Genomic DNA, 19,136 nt, shown 5'->3' with positions numbered 1-19,136 from the left:
TCATGGGAATGTGATAAGCAAACCAGTTCAGTATTACTACAAATCACCGAGAGTTAGATTGGATCCTTAAGGTCAAATTGTGTTCTGTGCCTCATTCAGAAGACACAGTCTGTGCTGGTGTATTGCCATGATTTAGTCCTCATTGATCACAGGTCTTCTCAACAAATGGCCTTCCCAAGTACTGCGCTGGTCTGAAAAGCTGATTAGATCTAATAAGATTATACTGCCAAACACAGTACGATGGCAGGTTATGCAGTACATAACACTGATCTTAATTAGATATTCACAATACAGGGGGGGTATAGAAAAGGCCCAGAGAAAATACCAAGATGGGCAATAAAATATACAGCATGAAGGATGAGTGAGTGGGAGAGAGGAGATAGGATCACAGGCTATAAACATCATCTAGATGAATGAATACATGAATGAAGAATGCAGTCTTATAAGAGGACAGAACAAGAAGCAATAGCTTAAAGCTAAGGGAAGAAAAGTGGTTATAACATCCGAGCAATGGGATAGATACTCAAAAGATGGGGAAAAGCTCCGTCATTCAAGGTCAGGATAGATAAGTCACTTGTGGGACTGATAATAAATCTACATATTGTAGAGGATCAGATGGAATGACCCGCATGTTCTTGCATTTTTGTCCATCTAGATTGCCTGAAATATAAAAGAGCGCCATAGGTGTCTGTCAAGTAGACATGGTATTTCCAGAAACTTTAAGTTGCATAGAGGTTTGAGAATTTGAATAAAACAGTTTAGAGAATTGTTCACTTTTTCTGCATGATCTCCAAAGGTTTTAGAAAATGTATTGGCTCGTTGCCAGAATCCAGCATTTATGGAGGATAAGTTTTGTACCATTTTGGTAGCTGCGTGGAAGATCCACATGTAACATATTATGGAGCCCCATGGTTACAGATCAGTGAACTGGGCTCTTAATGAGCATGGTAACTGTAGGCAGAAAGTTTTGGTAGATGGACAATATACATCTTTGAACAACAACAAACAAAGATACACAGTTTCAGCTGACTGAATCAGATAGTGTAATTGCAGTAAATGGGCATGTGCAATCTAGTATGAGAATGTAGGCTTGAAAGAACTCAAACTAATGCAGAAAAGGGAATGTTATTTTGATATGGTCAGTGAGAAGGAATCAGCACTGAGAGCATAAGTGATGGAAGCAGCTTTCCTAGGACAGGTGTGTAATGCTGAGACAGACCGAAACAATCTAAAAAATAGTTGTTAGACATACTGATCCCACGGCTGGTGTGAGTTAAGATCTTTTGACTCGTTGTACTTTCAGCATACATCAGCATGAAAATTAACATTTGCAATGTAATCTTTGCTACTGTTGTTGAATGTCATCAGTGTGCTGGTGTACTCCTAGAACAGGGGTTTTCATTTTCAACCTTTTTTTAACAAGAGTACCTCTTCGGTCTCAACGTTTCAGCTCATGTATCCCTTTATATTTTTTTCTCGTTTTTAAGGTGGGGGGGAGGGGAGATTGAGGCCCCTGTGGTGTGTGAGGTAGTGGGGCTGGGGCAGGTGCTGCATAGGCGAAGGGAGAAAAAATTATTTGGGGGCTGAGCACATGCGTGCATACGCATCCCACCCCAGCAGGTATGTCTGTGGGGGAAGGGGTGGGCGGAGGGGAAAGGGCTGTAGGGGGGTGCAGATTGAGGGCCCCGCAGTGAGGGAGGGAGCGGGGCATAGGCCGGGGCCGGGGGAAGTGGGGCCTGGCTGGGGCTCCACTCCGCCCAGCCCCTGCTCCTGCCCCGCTCCCTCCCTCACTGCGGGGACCTCTATCTGCAGCCCACCTCACAGCGGTGAGGAAGGGAGTAGGGCTGGGGCTGGGGCTTGAGACCCCCACAGTGCAGGAGGGAGTGGAGCAGGGGCAGGGGCAAATCATTCACCCCTGCCCCACTTTCTCCTGCACAGTGGGGATTGTCCCACGGCCTGGCCAGGGCCCCACTCACCATGAATGGGGCCCTGGTCAATCTGGGTTGTGGGACAATTGGAGCCCAGCAGCTCGTCCAGGGAAACAGTGCGGGGGAGCATGGGGGGGGGGGGGCATGTGCCCCCCCCCTTGGCTCCTTCACAGTCTGCGCAGTGACAGGAGCCGTCCTCCCGTGACCCTGGATGAGCTGCTGGGTTCTGATTGTCCCATGACCCAGCCTAGGTGGGGCTCCATTGCTGGTGAATGGGGCTCCAGCCGGGCTGGGTCATGGGACAATCCCTGAAGTGCAGGAGGGAGTGGGGCAGGGGTGAATGATTTGCCCCTGCTCCTGCCCCTGTCCTACTCCCTCCTACACTGTGGGGGTCTTGACACCCAGTCCAACACCCCCGTCAGAACAGCCCGGGGCTGCTCTGGCCCCAGCCCGCAGCATCCCACAGCCCATCCTACCCACGTGCTGATCTCATGGGGGTGTACGTAGCAGTGGTGTGGGGGGAGAGCAAACAGGAGTAGGGCCTTGCGTGCAGCAGCCACCGCCACTGCCCTGCTTGGCTGCACGCTGCACCACTTTACCATGGCGAGTCATAGCTCTGTGGGTTGCTGACAGGCCTCATGCCTGGCCAGTCGCGTGCTGCCCGGGGTGGGCACAAAACATACTCCCCCCCACCATTCAGACCCTTGCAGCTCTGCTGTAAGGGGGTAGTGAACTAGGGTGGGGGCGAGGATGCACCATGGTGTGCTGGGCGAAGCTGGTGGTGCCTGGTGTGTCCCTTCCCGTTCCTGTCCCCTTCCCCCAGGTAAGAGGCAAAGTGTGGGAACACCCCAGGGCACGCTCCATCCCCGTCCGCTCACACGTACCCCCTACAACCTTTTTAAGTAACCCTGGGGGTATGCGTACCCCTGGTTGACAACCCCTGTCCCAGAAGACTACAATACTTCTCTGTTCTACATAGCTTGTTGCCAAAGCTCCTTGGGGTTACTACTTTGGTTATGATACCTGCCCATTCACAACATAGATGCCTTTTCCTTAGCAGTAAACCTGTGGCATGTCTACTTTGTTAGGAGTTTTCTATTGACTTGACAGATATAACTCAGGGCAGGATGTGGACTCTAGTGGTTGTTTTTTGGAGTCCCAAGGATAAGTTTGTCTTAGTGTCATGGGTAGTTTGATACAGTAAAATTGCCCAGCTCATGGGCTGAATGTTTTGAAATTTGCTTGTCAAATTATTCCTTTTCTACTTTAAACAGTGTTGGGTGCTTGTATTTATTGTTGCCTCTGTACTAGCTGCTGTTGGGAGTATAACTGGGATGTCAACAGTCAGAGCAGTGGTTTTCACCCAATGTGCTGCGGTGCCCTGGGGTGCTGTGAAATCTTTTTAAGGATCCCATGGTGTGCTGTGCAATATTAGCATTGTTAGTTGTACAAACACCTACACAGGATTCACAGGTAAGTCCAAGATTTCAAGTAGAAATCCATAGTATCAAAAATATTCTGACCTCCTGTGGTCTTTGAAATAGAAGAACTACTGTATTATTTTTCTGTAGTCAGACAAGTTAAAAGCAAGAGCTGACATTTTCCAAGGAATGCCTTGAGGCTAACAAGGAGTGCTTTCAGTCAAGAAAAGGTTGCAAATCCCTACACCCTGCACAAGCTTTGGAGTCAGGAATAGGCAAGGTCAGGAGCCAGAGACTGGGAATTAGGCACAGATTCAGGCAGGAACCAAAGAGTCAAAAAGTGAGCAGAGTTGCAGGAGTACAATCAACGATCAAGAAGAGTCCTACACCTTGGCACTCCCTTCTCCTGTTCTTGATTTAAATAGGAAAAGTGTTTGGTCAGGCATTGTGGACCAGCCATCTGGGTCTCGGGGAGCCTCAGGCACTGATGAAGGTCTCAACAACTGCCTGGGAGGGTATGTGTGGTAGTCAGGAGAAAGCTACTATGTGGTCAAGGCCATTCTCCCAGGTTCAAGGTTGCAGGCCCTAGGGCTGTAAATGCCATTATGCAGCTGCCTTCCCTGAAATTCCAACTGTTAAACAAAGAACATACACTGATTACTGTATCGACGCTGCAGCTGCTTTTGCTATACATACCTGATCTATTAGGCAGTGCTGAAATGTGTTGCAGACTAATCTTTCATTGTACTGTTGGCACTTCCACAGACGTGAGTTGTTTGATTCTGTGTACCTCAAATGGAAAAAATAAATGTTTAGATATGCTGCTGCATGGCAGGCAAGTCCATAACTGTGTGAGCAGGGGAGGTATCTTGTGGCTCTATCACATACTGTTCATGGCCATTTAACTTATTTGTACCCCAGCTTCCTGATTATATTAAAGTTTCTTGAGAGACCTATTAATGTTTGTAAAATGCAGGCAATATGGGTATTCACCATGTAAAAGGCAGGGATAATCTGTTTGCACTGGGAAGTTTCTAGCAATCTGCACTGGCAACATGACTTCACCCAACTAGGACTGCCTTTTTTAAAGAGAGATCAAGACCTTATTCTTCACCCAATATTTAGGAAGTGGTATGCTTCTGAAAGGTGCTCTCTTTAAGAAATAGTAATGCACTTCCACCAGTTTTCAGCGTAGCTCACCATTGGGAGATATATGATTGAGCATAGTTGATTTTCTTTCTCTTTTTGCTTTAGTGGCACTTCCTGGGCTAAGCTAGAGATACAAAAGGTCCCTTCAAACTAGCGGTGTCACCAGGAATTCAGATGAAACTATTAAACAACCACAGTCGTACTGCCTTGGTTTGCTCACGTCTGACTCCTCTTGACCTTCGGCCCATTGTGGTCTCTCATGTTTGTTTTCTCTGTCTCCACAGAATGCAATGAACTTGCCACCTGACAAAGCCAGGCTACTGCGGCAATATGACAATGAGAAGAAATGGGAGCTGATCTGCGATCAGGTAAAGAGCACTGGGGAGGGCTTCTAGCATATGGCACAAGCTGGGTTTCTTCTGTATTTTCCTGGTCTTTTAGAGAGCACCAAAGTCAAGGTCAAACATTCCCTTGGCTTTTTCATTTCTGTGGCTTTATGTGCCATTACTTGTAGCATCCTTTTGAAACTATATAACAGTACTTCTTAATCATCTGTAAAATAACACTTTTCTCCATCTGATCTTATTCTCTCCCATTTGAATGTTTTGCTGTTTGTCACGGTCTAAATTTAAGGAGAATGGCCTTTCTTCACCTTTTGTCTGCTTGTTTGAATTTGGTTTGAGCTAATAATTCTTTCTGTGTCTTGGTGAATGGTTTTGGTCCAGTTTGTATACAGTTCTCATATCACAAAACTATTATCATGATTGGCATAAACTAGCAACCTTACAAAGTGTGAATGGGCACGTGGCCTGAATTATTTCTTCATTTCCAGAGGTTGAGTAACAACTTGAGCTTAAACATCACCATATGCCAAGAGAGCTATGTGCACCAGCAGCACTGTTGATGCTGGCTCTCAGAACAATGTATTACAGTTAACATGTGGGCTCTGTAGCACCAAAAGGGAAACAGAGTATTTAAAGAATTCAGAGCACAATAAAAGGAAGACAGATATCTGAGCTAAGACCTAAGTAGGGCCCTACCATAAGGACAGTCATCAATGAGAGCATGGACTTTGAACAGGTAAGTGCCCAGAGGCATGTTCTTACCCTGTGGTAAGTGAAAGAAAGCATATCCGTCATTTTCCTATCTCACATTCCCCACGGGGTAAGAGCATGCACATGGACAGTTACTGTGGAGTAAATGACTCTGTGTAATCTCACACCCTAACTCTGTGGTTCTCTACTTTTTTAGGCTCAAGGCACCCCACATTAGATGCAAGGTCTTAGCTTTCACTTAGTTTCTGACTATGGAAAAATAACAGAACAGTTCTTCTCTTGCAAAGAATTCAGAAAGACCACTGCACGGCACAATATTTTTAACATGGTAGATTCCTTTTTGAAATCTCTTGAGTTTATCTTGTGAATCTTATGTAGGTGTTTTCCCAACTACTAGTGCTAATATTACCCAGCACCCCTGCTGGCTCTGAAAGGATCTCCTGGCACTCCAGGGTGCCATGACATCCTGGTTGAGAATCACTGCCCTAGTTATCTTACAGTAACTTGTTGTGGACCTATTCCACAGAAGGCAAACCCATATGGAGTCATGAAATGTAACCACAAAAAAGAGTCATAGTATAGGAACTTGGATTGAGAGTTCTGGAGGGTGTATAATCATGTCGAGGGATCATGATTAGGGCAGAAACAAGTTTTGTGGGACATGTTGCATTCATCCCACAGAATAGTTGAGCTTACAATGAAGCCAGAGTATCTTGAAGTAAACTGCGATACAGAGCTCTCTGCTTGCATTCCTTGAATACTTTATGCAGAGCGTTTTTAAGCACTGTACTCCTGAAAATTACACATTACTGAGATACTCCAGCAAATTGTTTAGTTGACTGTAAGTAACTAGTTTCCCAAGGGATGGTTGCCTAAAGCATGTACCATCAAAAGGTGAGCATCTCTGGATCGTTACCTTTGTCCTTGGTTTTATACCACGTCAGTTTGCATGGTACAAAATTTTAGTAACAGGAAGTGTATCATGTGGCCTAGATACTCATTCACATCTCAGGGTGAATCATGCAGTTTTAGCGTACAACTGCTGCCACTTCATGTAAGTCTTGATGTCTACGATATGCAGGTAACAGGGGTGAGCGAGATAGGAAGCATATACAGCACAGGATAGGGGAGGCAGAAATGCAGGCTTTAGTGGCATTTTAAAACTGCACTGAGTCTGCTTAGTCAAGATAGGGCCCCTTTTTCACTGTTCTGAAGGCAGGGCAAAGAGCTGTCCTAACCATGCTAAGGATTTTTCACGTGGTAGGATCCTGAAGTGGGGAATCAGAATAGTTGGCTGTGAGCCAGTAGTCTGAACCCAGCCAGTATATAGGGGACATACTTTGGGGCATTCAGGGAAGTGTGACTGGAGTTCTGCTATCTGTCACAACTCCCCAGCTGCCCTGTCAACCCCCTTGAGAGTGATTGCCAGCCAGTGTAAATTAGAGCTGCCAGGAGGCAGGCATCTATAAAGGCAGCATAATACAGCATATGGTGCATGAAATATTTATATTTGTTCACATAATTATGGCACATGGCTAACACACATTTTCCCACGAATAAATTGTGTGTGTAATATATGCTTTCAATTTTAATTGAAGCAGAGCTTGAATTGTTGTTTTGTATTGACATCATCTATTACTCTATAACATTTTTCATCTTTTTATTTTGTAAAAACAAAAAAAGTATGTGCATTAACAAAACACCCGAGGGAAGTTAACTTTCATTTCATGTGGTTCTGTGCTGGTTTTGAACTAATGACCTGAAGGAAAAAGGATTTTAGATTAGAGAAGTCTCTCTTGCTATGCTTTTTTGAGCAGTTCATAAGGCATTTGCTGATGTTCTGTCTCTGACTAGTCTGTGAAGAACTGGGTAAAGAGGTAAAAGGAAATGTGGAATATAGTGAATTAAAGTTGGAGAACCATGAGTCTCATGCTTTATTGAAATTTTTATGGGAAGGGGCAAATTATCCCAAAACTGAACATGGAAGAATTATAACACCTTCTTCTGAAGTATCTGATTCTGATGACTGTCAGGGATAGGATACTACAGTAGATGGACCATGGGTGCAAAGCAGGTTTCCTATTCTTTTGTTACTGCAAAACTTCTGACTATGCTTGCCCTTTTACTGCTATGCTAAAAGCAGGTTCCTTGCTTCAGACTGCATGAGGATAATAAATTATCAGTGTAATAGTATTATTGGTGCTGGTGGTTTTTTTATAGTTGCAGTAGTTCCCAATTTTGCAGGGTACTGTACAAACACAGAATAGCGGGCAGTCCCTGCCCCAAAGTTTCTACTCTAATACAGTGTTTCTCAACCCACGGGCCACGATCCAAAAGTGGGTCGCAAGAATATATGAAAGGGTCATGAACAAATTTAAAAAATGGATTGTCTTTTAAAGGAGAAAAATGTGGCAACCCATGGCTTTTCCCTTGCAGGCTGGCAGAGTTCCAGCTGGGCGGTCCTTACCCCCTGCAGCCCCCACCCCACAAACCTACCCCGTACCCTGCACACTGCGGGGCTGGGACCTGGGGGTGGGGGGCGGGTAGCAGGTTGGGAATGAGCACTGGGTCGGGACTGGCCATCAATGTTTACAAATGGGCCCTGGTACAAAAAAAAGTTAAGAACCGCTGCTCTAATAGACGAGAGGGATACAGGATGAGGGAAAGGGTATATAGCATGTAGATGGAGTGAGCCTGATGACACCAAATGTTATCAAAAGTCCTGGATTGCGAGGCAGTGGAGAATTGTTGTCCCCTGGGTCCTCAAGAGGGTGTGGAGAGAAAAAAAGGTTTACTTCTGTTGGTCTAGTCATTAATGGTTGCTGGTTTTATATTGGGAGAAGAGACCCGACGACACTTTTGAGAGCCAAAACAGCACTCAGGCAAGAAAATATCCAAGATAGAGTGGCAGAGAAACATTGATACTACGGAAATACAGAGCCGCAACCCATAGCTGCAAGTGCTTCAGCCTATGAGGATTTTTATTGTGAGAGAGGAAAGGATGAGGCCATGGACAGATGTTCAGGGTAAACAGTGGCAAGTCTAGCTCTCCAAATTAAAAAAGCAAACAAACAGCTGACTATGAATACATGACACAACTACTAAAAGAATGAAGGCCTGTCCCTAGATGAATTAGGGACAATTTTCTCAGGCTTTTAATGCCTACCTTGTATTATACAGCCTACTCATTCCTCATTCTTTCAGCGTTCAGCCTGGAATTTTGCTCCAGGCCTATGCCTCAAGCTTTACCTTTGTGTTCGGGTAATAGAGAAAGTGATAACATTTGATAAGGGTGATAATGTTTTTTGCATTTGGTTTAGGATGTGTTAGTTCTCTGCAGTTATCCTTGATTGGTGCTTTTGGGCTTTTCAGCTTCATGTGGTGAGAATAGGAGTGGGTGGGGAATATATTACAAAACTCTTTGATACCCCCTACTGGATTACTTATCATATGACATTGGAAGTCTCCATGAAGGTTTATTTCTTTGCCAGTAGGGTGTCTTCTGCATTTGGCTCTGCTGGTGATGTGTGGAGTAATAGATGTGGGAGGACTCAATGGGAAACAGATGCATGGTGGAAGAGCAGAAGCTTCCTGCCCAGAATGGCCATTTGTTGAATTGTCTCAAGCTGTGTATTTCTATTGTAAGGAAACCCCAAACCAGGAAAGTGTTTAACTTGGTGAAAGTCTTCCCTTTTAAGGATTAGTTACCAACATGGAGCCTAATGCAGGGTTCTAGAAAGGTTCCTTTGAGTGTTTTTCACTTTTTGTAACAAGCCTAGGCCTTGGGTGGCATGAGTTTGGGTTTCACTTCTGTCGAACTCAGGTCAGTATGTAGCTGTGGGTGTAAAATGTGGTAGTTTCACCTGATACCAGTTCAGTTGTGGAGGCTTAAGTTTAGTTTTATTTTAAACTTCAGTGTTCATTGTAACTTGAAACTTGACTTGAAACTCTGGAAGTTCAAGCCTTTGGGAAATAAAATCTGAAAAGAGTTTGTGTAAAGCCTGCAAAACCAAACCCTATTTTTCACAGCTGTAGGGTGAAACCCTGATTCCATTGAAGACAATGGCAAGACGCCTGCTGACTTCAGTGAGGCTAGAGTTTGAGTCCTAGTTATGCTTCACAGAGGTGAGAACCATTTTGGCATGTTGTCTGGCTGAAGTCTACAAAGTAAAGAGCTTTCACACTTGGAAGCTGGTGTTCTCGCATTAGGTTGCACAAAAACAAACAAATAGAGCCAAAATGGTCTTGTGTTAAGAAAAGATCGAATGTCACAGAAGGATCCAAACAATTTATGTTCACACTGAGCAGATCTAAATTATGCTTGTTAAATCATTTTTACTAAAACCAAAATGAATTATTAAGCCCTCTTGTTCCTAGAGCTAACAGATAAATGATCAGAAATTCACCCTACTGCTCTCTGGAACCCAGTCTTTCTTTTTACATCTCCTGAATCTTTCTCTCCCCCCCCCCTGCAGTTTTATTATGACATTTTTAAAGAGGCAACAGGTCTAAGCAGGAATACATACATAAATCATAGAACTTTTTGGGAGATGGTGCATTATGGAATAAATTGGGAGCTTACCTGAAAAATCAACACCAATCAATGGCTGATGTTTAGAGCCCTCAGCATTAGGGCTAAAAGTATCCAGTTGCCCTTTTCACCTCTGTCTGGACATTGCTTTAAAGGAGCATCCAGCTACCACAAATAGCAGAACAGTTCAGACAACATTTTTGTGTGTTGACTTCACCTCTCAGATGGATCGTTGTGTTCAGAGTCTGTTTTACTGATAAAGAAAAGCTGACCAGCAGTGTGACTGTGTGAAAGCTGAAGGGTTTGAGAATCAATTTTGCTTTCTTTGTGGTGATACATTATCGATTATTTCAAGCTGAGGAAAGCCCCAAACCTCTGTTTAGTCATTTGATAGGGGAAGGGTGATTGAAAAATGACTTCTTGTGCTTGTGTCACCATATGGAGCCATTAACTCTTCTGGAGCCATGTCAGGATTTCCCAGTGTCAATCACTAGTACATTTGGCATCTCCTTTTCCTTTCATTTCCAGCAAAAAAACATTTTTACACAGAGACTTTGCATGCAAAAACCAGATTGGTTTTTCTGTGTAAATCCTATTTTTTAAAGAACCCTGTTATGATTAAAAGATGGATTATTTTAAAGCAATGCAGGATTTATTTGTTGATATCTTTTATTAAGCCAATTTTATAGTTAGAAGAGATGTTAGACAAACTTTCAGGCATGTACAGTGCCTTCCTCAGGTTTGGCTGAAGTCTAGCTCAGGAACAGCATTTTATACCAAAAGGTTTTCTCATCTGTCTCCCTACTACAGTGTTGGTCCAATAAACAATATTACCAAAAAAATCTTGGCCCTTGCATATTTCTGAGATCATCACAGCAACAACAGCACTACAAGCTGGATGATTTTTAAGACATAGTGATATAACATACAGTATTGTATTGAACTAATAGGCAGTGCTACTGTATAAAGGTGTGAGATTTCATTAGTTCTGTTTAAACCAACAGTATGAAAGGTAATTCATTACATTTCAAACCCTGAATAATGGAGTTAGCTGGAATCACAAACATGGGGCAGGAAGTCAGATTTTTCCACTTCACTGAACTGGCAAGAGAACATTAGCATTGCTTGTGTGTTACATTACCTTTGAGGAATTTGCATGCATTGACTAGGTCCCTAACAAAAGTGCTGGTGACTGATGCTTCAGAAGATGAGTAATGGTGGAAACAGCTCCTTTGCTCAAACTACCTGTTGAAATCTAGCCTTGCTTGCTAGTGACCAAAAGTTGTTACTCTCTGATAGCAGTTTGGGTCTGCAGTGAGTGGATGTTCTCATTTAAATTCATAGTGCTCTCATTTCAATTCATAAGTCAGCTTGTCTGGTGGTCTTCATAGAGGTTAGAAGCAGAAGCAGCATTTGGAGCAGATCAAGATTCATTGCTGGTGAAAGCTTATCTTCCTGTTGTACTTGTTTTTTGTGAAAGAGAGAACATGGGTAGTCAGAGCTGCCAGCCCAGTGCATTTCATTAGCATTAAGTAAGAAAAGAGAAACTATGGTTAAAATAATCTGGTATAAAATTTTACTTAGTGCTCTTTCCAATCACCAAAACCATGCAGGTTTGTCATCTTGGATTTGTCAAATCACATTGTCCAGATTTGAAACAAGTAAGGGTCTGGGCTTTCTTTTTCTACTCTATGTACTTACCTAACTTACATTAATACTAATGGCGATGTAAGTAAACAAGGGAGGACATGGATTCCTAAGGCAGAAAATGTACTGAGCATTTTCAGAGGCAAAAGGACATTGGAAGTGACACTACTTCCTGGTTCCAGAGTAAGTCTTTTTTCTAGAACTGAGTGAGCAAGAGAAACATCAGGTCTTCCTTAGGGCCAGTTTGATAGGGAAATAATTTATAAATTAACTTTTATATTCATAACTTCCAGGAAAAACTTAGTAGTATAAATGTCTGTAAGTAGGGCAATCATTCTTGGAAAAGGAGAATAAATTTGTTTATTAAAGGAGATTTTGTGGGAATGGTTTTGGGATTTGACACTGAAACTCTTCCCTAGTTATTTTAGTATTTACTACACATATGGGAATTGCTGGTGACTTATGTTCAGATCTCCTAGGCCATCTCAATCGGTGCTGATTGGTACACAAACAATAAATCAGTTATGGTGTTAATACAGTATCCTGGCAAACACTAGAATGAGTCAGTGAGAGAGAAACTTCATTGGGCAGGCATATATTATCCTGTAAACCCTTCCAGGTAAATGAAATGAGCACATTGCAATGCTTTCTTTCTGGGAACATAAACTCTCCCAATTAAATTAACCAAGAGATCAGGTTTGCTTATCGGCTATATCAAAATAATTGCCAGTAGTTGCTCAATTTTATCTGTCTGCCTGAATTTTTCTTTTATTGCTCTACTTAATACATATCAGTGGTGTCAAAGATACTGCCAGCAGGGCAGATCTGGCCCATGGAGCTCTATCATCTGGCCTGTGGTGCTGCCTGTGGGTCTCGGACTGACCCCATGTGCAGATCCAGCCTGGTGTGTGCTACACATGATGGATCAGGCTGGGCCCAGTGTGTGCAGTGCATGTGGTGCCCACACTGTACAGCTCAGTGTGCAGGGCTGGAACTGGTGTGGGCACTGCAGGTGGTACATGGAGCCAGTCTGTGGGCCCTAAATGGCTCGTGGACTGGCTCTGCACCCATCATCTGTCCCACAGGGCTGGATGAGTTTGATACTGCAAAGGGACCAGATTCTAACAACCCCTTCTTTTTTCCTCCCAGAATATCTTATTTGGATCAAGTTTCATAGTTTCATAGTAGCTAGGGTCAGAAGGGACCTGAACAGATCATCTAGCCTGACCCCCTGCCACACGCAGGAATGAATGCTGGGTTCACAAGACCCCAGACAGGTGATCATCCAATCTCCTCTTGAATATGCCCAAGGTAGGGATGAGGACCACCTCCCTGGGAAGTTGGTTCCAGATTTTGGCCACCCTAACGGTAAAATATTGCCTTCTGATCTCCAGCCTAAACCTATTCTCCATCAGCTTATTACCATTGTTCCTTGTCACCCCAGATGGTGCTGGGGAGAAAAGGGCTCTGCCTGTTTGCTGTTGATCTCCCCTGATGAGCTTGTAGGCAGCCACCAGGTCCCCCCTCAGCCTCCTCTTGCTGATGCTGAACAGGTTCAGGTCCTTCAGTCTCTCCTCGTAGGGCCTGTCCTGCTGCCCTCTCACCAAGCGGGTGGCCCTCCTCTGAACCCTCTCCAGGCTGGCCAGATCCCTTTTGAAGTACGGCGCCCAGTACTGGATGCAGTACTCCAACTGTGGCCTGACCAAAGTTGCATAGAGGGGGAGTATTACTTCTCTGGACCGGCTTGAGATGCACCTTTGGATGCATGACAAGGTATGGCTGGCCTTGCTGGCTGCGGTCTGGCATTGGCGGCTCATGTTCATCTTGGAGTCAATACTGACTCCGAGATCCCTTTCCGCCTCTGTGTTTTCAAGAAGGGAACTCCCCAGCCTGTATGTACGCTGTGGATTTCTTCTCCCAAAGTGCAGCACCCTACATTTGTCTACGTTGAACCCCATCATATTCTCATCTGCCCACTTCTGTAGTCTGTCTAAATCTAGTTGCAGCCTCTCTCTCCCTTCAAGTGTGTCCACCTCGCCCCACATCTTAGTGTCATCAGCAAACTTGGACAGCGTGCCTTCCACCCCCTCGTCCAAGTTGCTGATGAAGATGTTAAACAGTGCAGGCCCGAGGACCGAGCCCTGGGGTACCCCACTGCTCACATCTCGCCAGGTTGAGTACAGCCCATCCACCACTACTCTCTGGGTGCACCCCATCAGGCAATGTTTTACCCATCCAACTGTGCAGGCATCAATGCTGTAGTTGCTTAATTTATTGATGAGGATGGGGTGAGAGACAGTGTCAAAGGCCTTCTTAAAGTGTAGAAAGACTATGTCCACAGCGACACCATCATCCAAGGATTTAGTTACTTGGTCGTAAAAGGCAATCAGGTTGGTCAGGCAGGACCTGCCTTTGGTGAACCCATGCTGATTGCCCCTGAGCATGATCTCCCCTGCTGGCCCCCCCACAGGTATGCTCCTTGATGATCCTCTCCAAGAGCTTCCCGAGCACTGAGGTGAGGCTTACAGGCCTATAATTACTTGGGTCCTCCTTCCTCCCCTTCTTAAAAAGTTCAGGCAGTCACAGGTATTATTCACACCTGATGAGAACAAGCTACTGAGCTGAGAAACATTGAACCATTGCCAGCCTATAGCATTTGTTCTGATATACAGTACATGAAAAAAATGAGAGAATTGACAGAATTAGGCCAGGGAAGCTCCATTTAGGACAAGGAAAAGTTATTTGGGATCTTTCTGAAAGGAATGAGGGAAGCTAGCTCCGCTGTCCCAAGCAAGGTCTTGAGCTGAGGAAACAGCCCTTTGAGATGAAATGATGTCAAAATCTGCTTCTAAACTTATTAGCATTAACATGTAGAGGTGCACTGTTACATTGGTCCAATATCAAGAAAATTGATCATATTGGAAATTGGCCTGATGTGGCTGATAATTTAGTTGATAAATGCCTGTGCATGCGCGCAGCTGCAGTGCAGCATGCAGGCAGTGAGGAGCGCAGCCCGGCAGCTTGGAGAGGTGCATGCAGCTGGAAGGGGAGGGGTGAGGAAGGGGCGTGGGAGGGGGAAGATCAAGGCCCCCATGGTGAGGGAGGAGTGAGGCTAGGGCTGGGTCATGGGCTGGGGCAAGCACTGCCTAGCCAGGGCAGTGCGGGCATGAGATGGAGCTGCGGCTCCGTTCCACACCCACCCTGCCCCGGCTCGCCTTGCCCCAGCTGGGCAGTGCTTGCCCCAGCACCAGTTCTCCCTCACAGTGGGGGCCCCGATCTGCCCCCACATGCCCCTTCCCTCCCCTTCGACCACACCAGACTTACCATCTGCATGCAGCTCTCCAAGCTGCCGGGCTGGTGTCAGAAATCGGATCGGTGTCAGCCAATATGCCTCCTTAAAAATCGGCTATCAGTATCGGCCCCAAAAATCTCTATCGGTGCATCCCTACTGACATGAATGTTTGGCTTTTTTCCGTAACTAAGTAGACCACCTTTCAGAGGGATAAGTATCATCTCCCTGCTAGATCCATGTTTGAACCCTATTTAGAAAATGCCTAAGATGCTAGTGACTCATCTGTGGTTGAAATCAGATAGCCCCTCATTATTTGCTAAGGAAATCATGTTTAAAAAGATGCAACTGTTTGTCAAGGTAGTCAGTGCTGAGGGAGCGTTCATAGGGAACAGGCTATACTGTGTATTGAGGGTGCTCCATCAGAAGTCTTTCAAAATGTGCACCCATGTGTGTACACGCGCACCCCCCCCTCCCCCCCTCAAAGTTTGGATTCCTAGGATCATGTGTCTAATCTCAATAAGTCACTATCTTAGCATGAATTTTTTGTACCCCTTTTATGAGTTGTATTCAAGAAAGCTGTGCAAACTAAATTAATAATATTCACTTTGTTGTGGCTTAATTCTTTTTATGAAAATGAAGAATTTTGCAGAATTACCAAGAAGTGCAAAGACAAACTGATTATCTATGTTCTGCTATTATAAGCTACCCTGAGTCTCTGCTGGGAAGGGTGGCATATAAATAAACAAAAAAATAGTGGCCTGAACTGGATTCCTTCTCATTCTGTTATCTCCCCACTGTCTGTCTTCTGCATATAAATGTTATACCTGACACTTAGATGGAGAGCTCTTTGGGACAAAGGACATATCTTCTGAGTAGTGTATAGCACACTTTTGGGCATGATAAATTAAAAAATTATAATTAATAATCAGTGTGCACCACCCATACTCCATGACTTTTTAAACATCAGTGTAAGAAATAATAAGGATAAAATAATTTACCGCCTACGTACCTGATAAATAAAATGACTATAATTGTTAGGTTATGCTTTCTTCACTGTATATTTGTAGGTCCAACAACTGTTTCTGTCTACATTTTAGGCATGACATATTGGGTATAGGAGACAAATATTTGCTAACTGTTTAATCTGTGTGAAAACTATTAGGTCACTTGAATTTTTGTAGAGACAAATCTGAATTTTAAAGCCTCTACATGTATGATAAAAATACATTCGTAGTTCAGATAGTTTTAAACCTCTTGCCATACATGTTTTTATTTTGGAAGAAGTTTTTGGTCTGTCAGTAAATACAAATAGCTAAAAATGGTGGAAGACGATATAAAGAAAGAGAAAAAGAACACTTTTTTTAAAACCATCATTTGTGGTAGCTGAAGACTGTGAAATTCAAATTCAGTCAATCAGTGCAGAATCCTACAGCTTAGCCATCAGGTTTATGTTTGTTGTCAGAAGCACTAGCAATAGCTAGTGTTAGGCAGGGTTTCAAGAAGGAAATGACACCTGAGTTAGTGCACAGGGACTTGACACAATTGTATACCACAATTGGTATAGTTACCAGAATTAGGATTTCCAAAGGAGGCAGGGTTAGAGCAATGCAGTGATCCTTCCCTCTTTTGCATCTCTCAGTAGAATTGAGTCAGCACAAGAGAAGCACATACTGCATCCTGTCAATAGATGCTGTAATTGATACTCCATCTTATGTTCCCTTAAACCACCTAGGGAATTGATTTCTGGCTGAGTCACCAGAATGTTTCTAGAGATATGTACCACTGCTCTCCATGCAGGCTTTGATTTCCATTGTGCAGCCCGCCTACATACACAGCCTCATTGTATTGTGTTTGTCTTCATTGCCGTGGTGTTTCACAAGCTTGTATCTGAAGTTCTGGTCTCTGGCGTGCTGGTGTTAGCCTGTGGTTCACATTTCCTCACTTAACTGACTTAACCCAAGTTTTTACTTGTGTTATCACCACAAAGTTGACAGAGCTACAGAAAAAGGAACTAGACTCCATTCTGCCTTGTACAGCAGTCACCAAATCGTCAGCACAACTCTGGTTGTAGCAGTTCTATTCCTGATGATTCTGTAAGAGCCAGGAAGAACTCAGTTTGATTTCCAGATCACAGGTTAAGTTTTCCGGTTCAGCAGACAGTGAATACCATAGGCTTCCAGTATGCTGAAATCCAACAAATCTTGCCTGAGTGGGATTCTGAGCTCACCCAGAGCATGGAGGTACTGCTGCTGGATCAAATACTGTGTTGAACTCCCTACAGATCAGCAGTCCCAAGCCTCCTAGCTTTTCCCTAGAAGCCAGAAATGTTAGAAAAATACTTATGGTTGGTGGGCGAGCTGAATACACCTCTCAGTTTGCTACTATATAATACTTAGCAGTCCATAGCAGGCCTTTTCCTTGAGGGTCCTATTCAAAGCACATAGACTTTTCATTGACTTCAGAAGGTGTTGGAACTAACCCTATATGTGGCTCAGTGAAGTTCTACTGTATATAACTGTAACAAGTTCTTGTCCCAAGGATGGCTGCTTAGCTCTTGCTCTGCCCTCACTCCTGAGGCTTGCTCCCCTTTACCTTTGCCTTGTTGTTCTTAAATCTTTGAAATGAGAGGCGGCTCCAGGTGTCTCTGCTTTGTCTTAAGGGCTTATAACTGCTCCTTACACCATGCCCATGCCTCACAGGTGTCATTAATCATGTCCATCATCTGTCCCCTTGGGCCATGGCCTCAGTCCTGTGCCTGGGCCTTCCTGCCCCAGAACTTTGCCTAGCTTGGCTACTCCTGGGTTGGCTTCCAGTCTTTCCTTCTCCGCCCGGGCACTTCATCTCCTACAGCTACTCAAGCTCAGCATCTCAGCCTGCACTCTCCCCCCGGCACTTCATCTCTATGGGCTACTCCTGGGCACTGTGCCCTGCCCTCTCCTGCTCGTGGGCTTCGATCCCTGGCCCTGATCTCTAGACTCCCTCATCCTATCTACCACCCTCTCCAAGCTATGGGTCCTCTGAGCCCCTTGGTCTCCAGCAGCCGCCCCGACCTATGGTCTTCCTAGATCTTGCCCAGCTCCTAGGCCAGTTGAGACTGTGGTCATCCTGGCCCTCCTTGCTTCCCAGCTCTCTGCTCTCTCCTGCTTCTCTCTGGGCTACGGGCTCTCTAGCCCTGTCTCCCAGGCCTTTCTATTCACAGGCCTGTTGGGACCTCTTCCACCCCTTAGTCCCATCCACAAAACTCCAGAGTTACTTACCCCTCACATGTTAACATGTGTGCTCACATGTTAACCAGGAGTCCTGCTGCAGCCCTGCTGCCCAGGAACTCCTCTCTCCATTGCCCTCAGGGCTAGACTGCCTGACCAGCTCAGACCCTGGGTTTATATGCTTCTAGCCAAGCCCCCTTCTGGTCAGGTGAATGTCTAGTTAGCCTCTGCCACATCTGCAAGCTGATTCTCAGGCAACCTGCCTTCTCTCAAAGTAGCAGGAGTACCAAGCCTCCTGCTCTGGTACCCTTATATCAATATTAGACAAATTATTTTCAGAGAATATGTGTATTTTCTGTATTTTCCCCAAATCATTAGCTAGCAAAAGGTTAAAAAAAATCTATATTCTGAGATGGAAAAATGCAACCAAGATATTCAGAATAGAAGAAAGGAGTGCAGTATAACTAACCAGATCATACGTGTCAGAGAACTCGTTAGAATAGAAAAGCTGAGAGGTAAAGCTCAGAAGGTTATAAGAAAATAATATATTGGCATAGCTTGCTCTGCTATTGAATTAAATCTTTGTCTTGCCAGAAATGGCAGAAAGCCAAGTATGTCAGGGATTAATGACTTTAACACTACATTAATAAATGAGATGTTGGATATTTTAAGCAGAAAGAATTTGATAAACTTGACCAATTAAATACCTAGTCAAAATAGAAGGTAATCATTCTTGGATTCTATGAGGGAAGATATTTCTTATCTGATGAGAATAATACATGTCAGGCATGTTTATTTTTCTTGAATGCAGAGAGGCTATATTTTGGTTGTAAGCCTGTGAAACTATTGTCTTTGCTGTGTACACTGTTATTTAAGTGGTTGAATTAGAAGCATGGAGTAGTGGCCA

At 44.3% G+C, this 19,136-nt stretch overlaps 1 protein-coding gene across 4 annotated transcripts in view; it reads left to right on the top strand.

Annotated features, from left to right (window-relative positions):
• Nucleotides 1-19,136, top strand: part of FMNL2 (formin like 2) — a 281,915-nt gene that overhangs the window by 156,971 nt on the left and 105,808 nt on the right. For all 4 annotated transcript variants that reach the window (XM_006260421.4, XM_006260422.4, XM_014599550.3 and 1 more), the window contains exon 2: nt 4,783-4,866. In XM_006260421.4, the coding sequence (XP_006260483.1) occupies nt 4,783-4,866 (84 nt within the window). The remainder of the gene's footprint in view (nt 1-4,782; nt 4,867-19,136) is intronic.

The sequence above is a fragment of the Alligator mississippiensis genome, chromosome 4 (assembly GCF_030867095.1).
Source record: "Alligator mississippiensis isolate rAllMis1 chromosome 4, rAllMis1, whole genome shotgun sequence".
Taxonomy (NCBI): Eukaryota; Metazoa; Chordata; order Crocodylia; family Alligatoridae; genus Alligator; species Alligator mississippiensis.
Note: the sequence above shows the minus strand (reverse complement) of the source record. Positions and strands in the feature narration are given on the sequence as shown.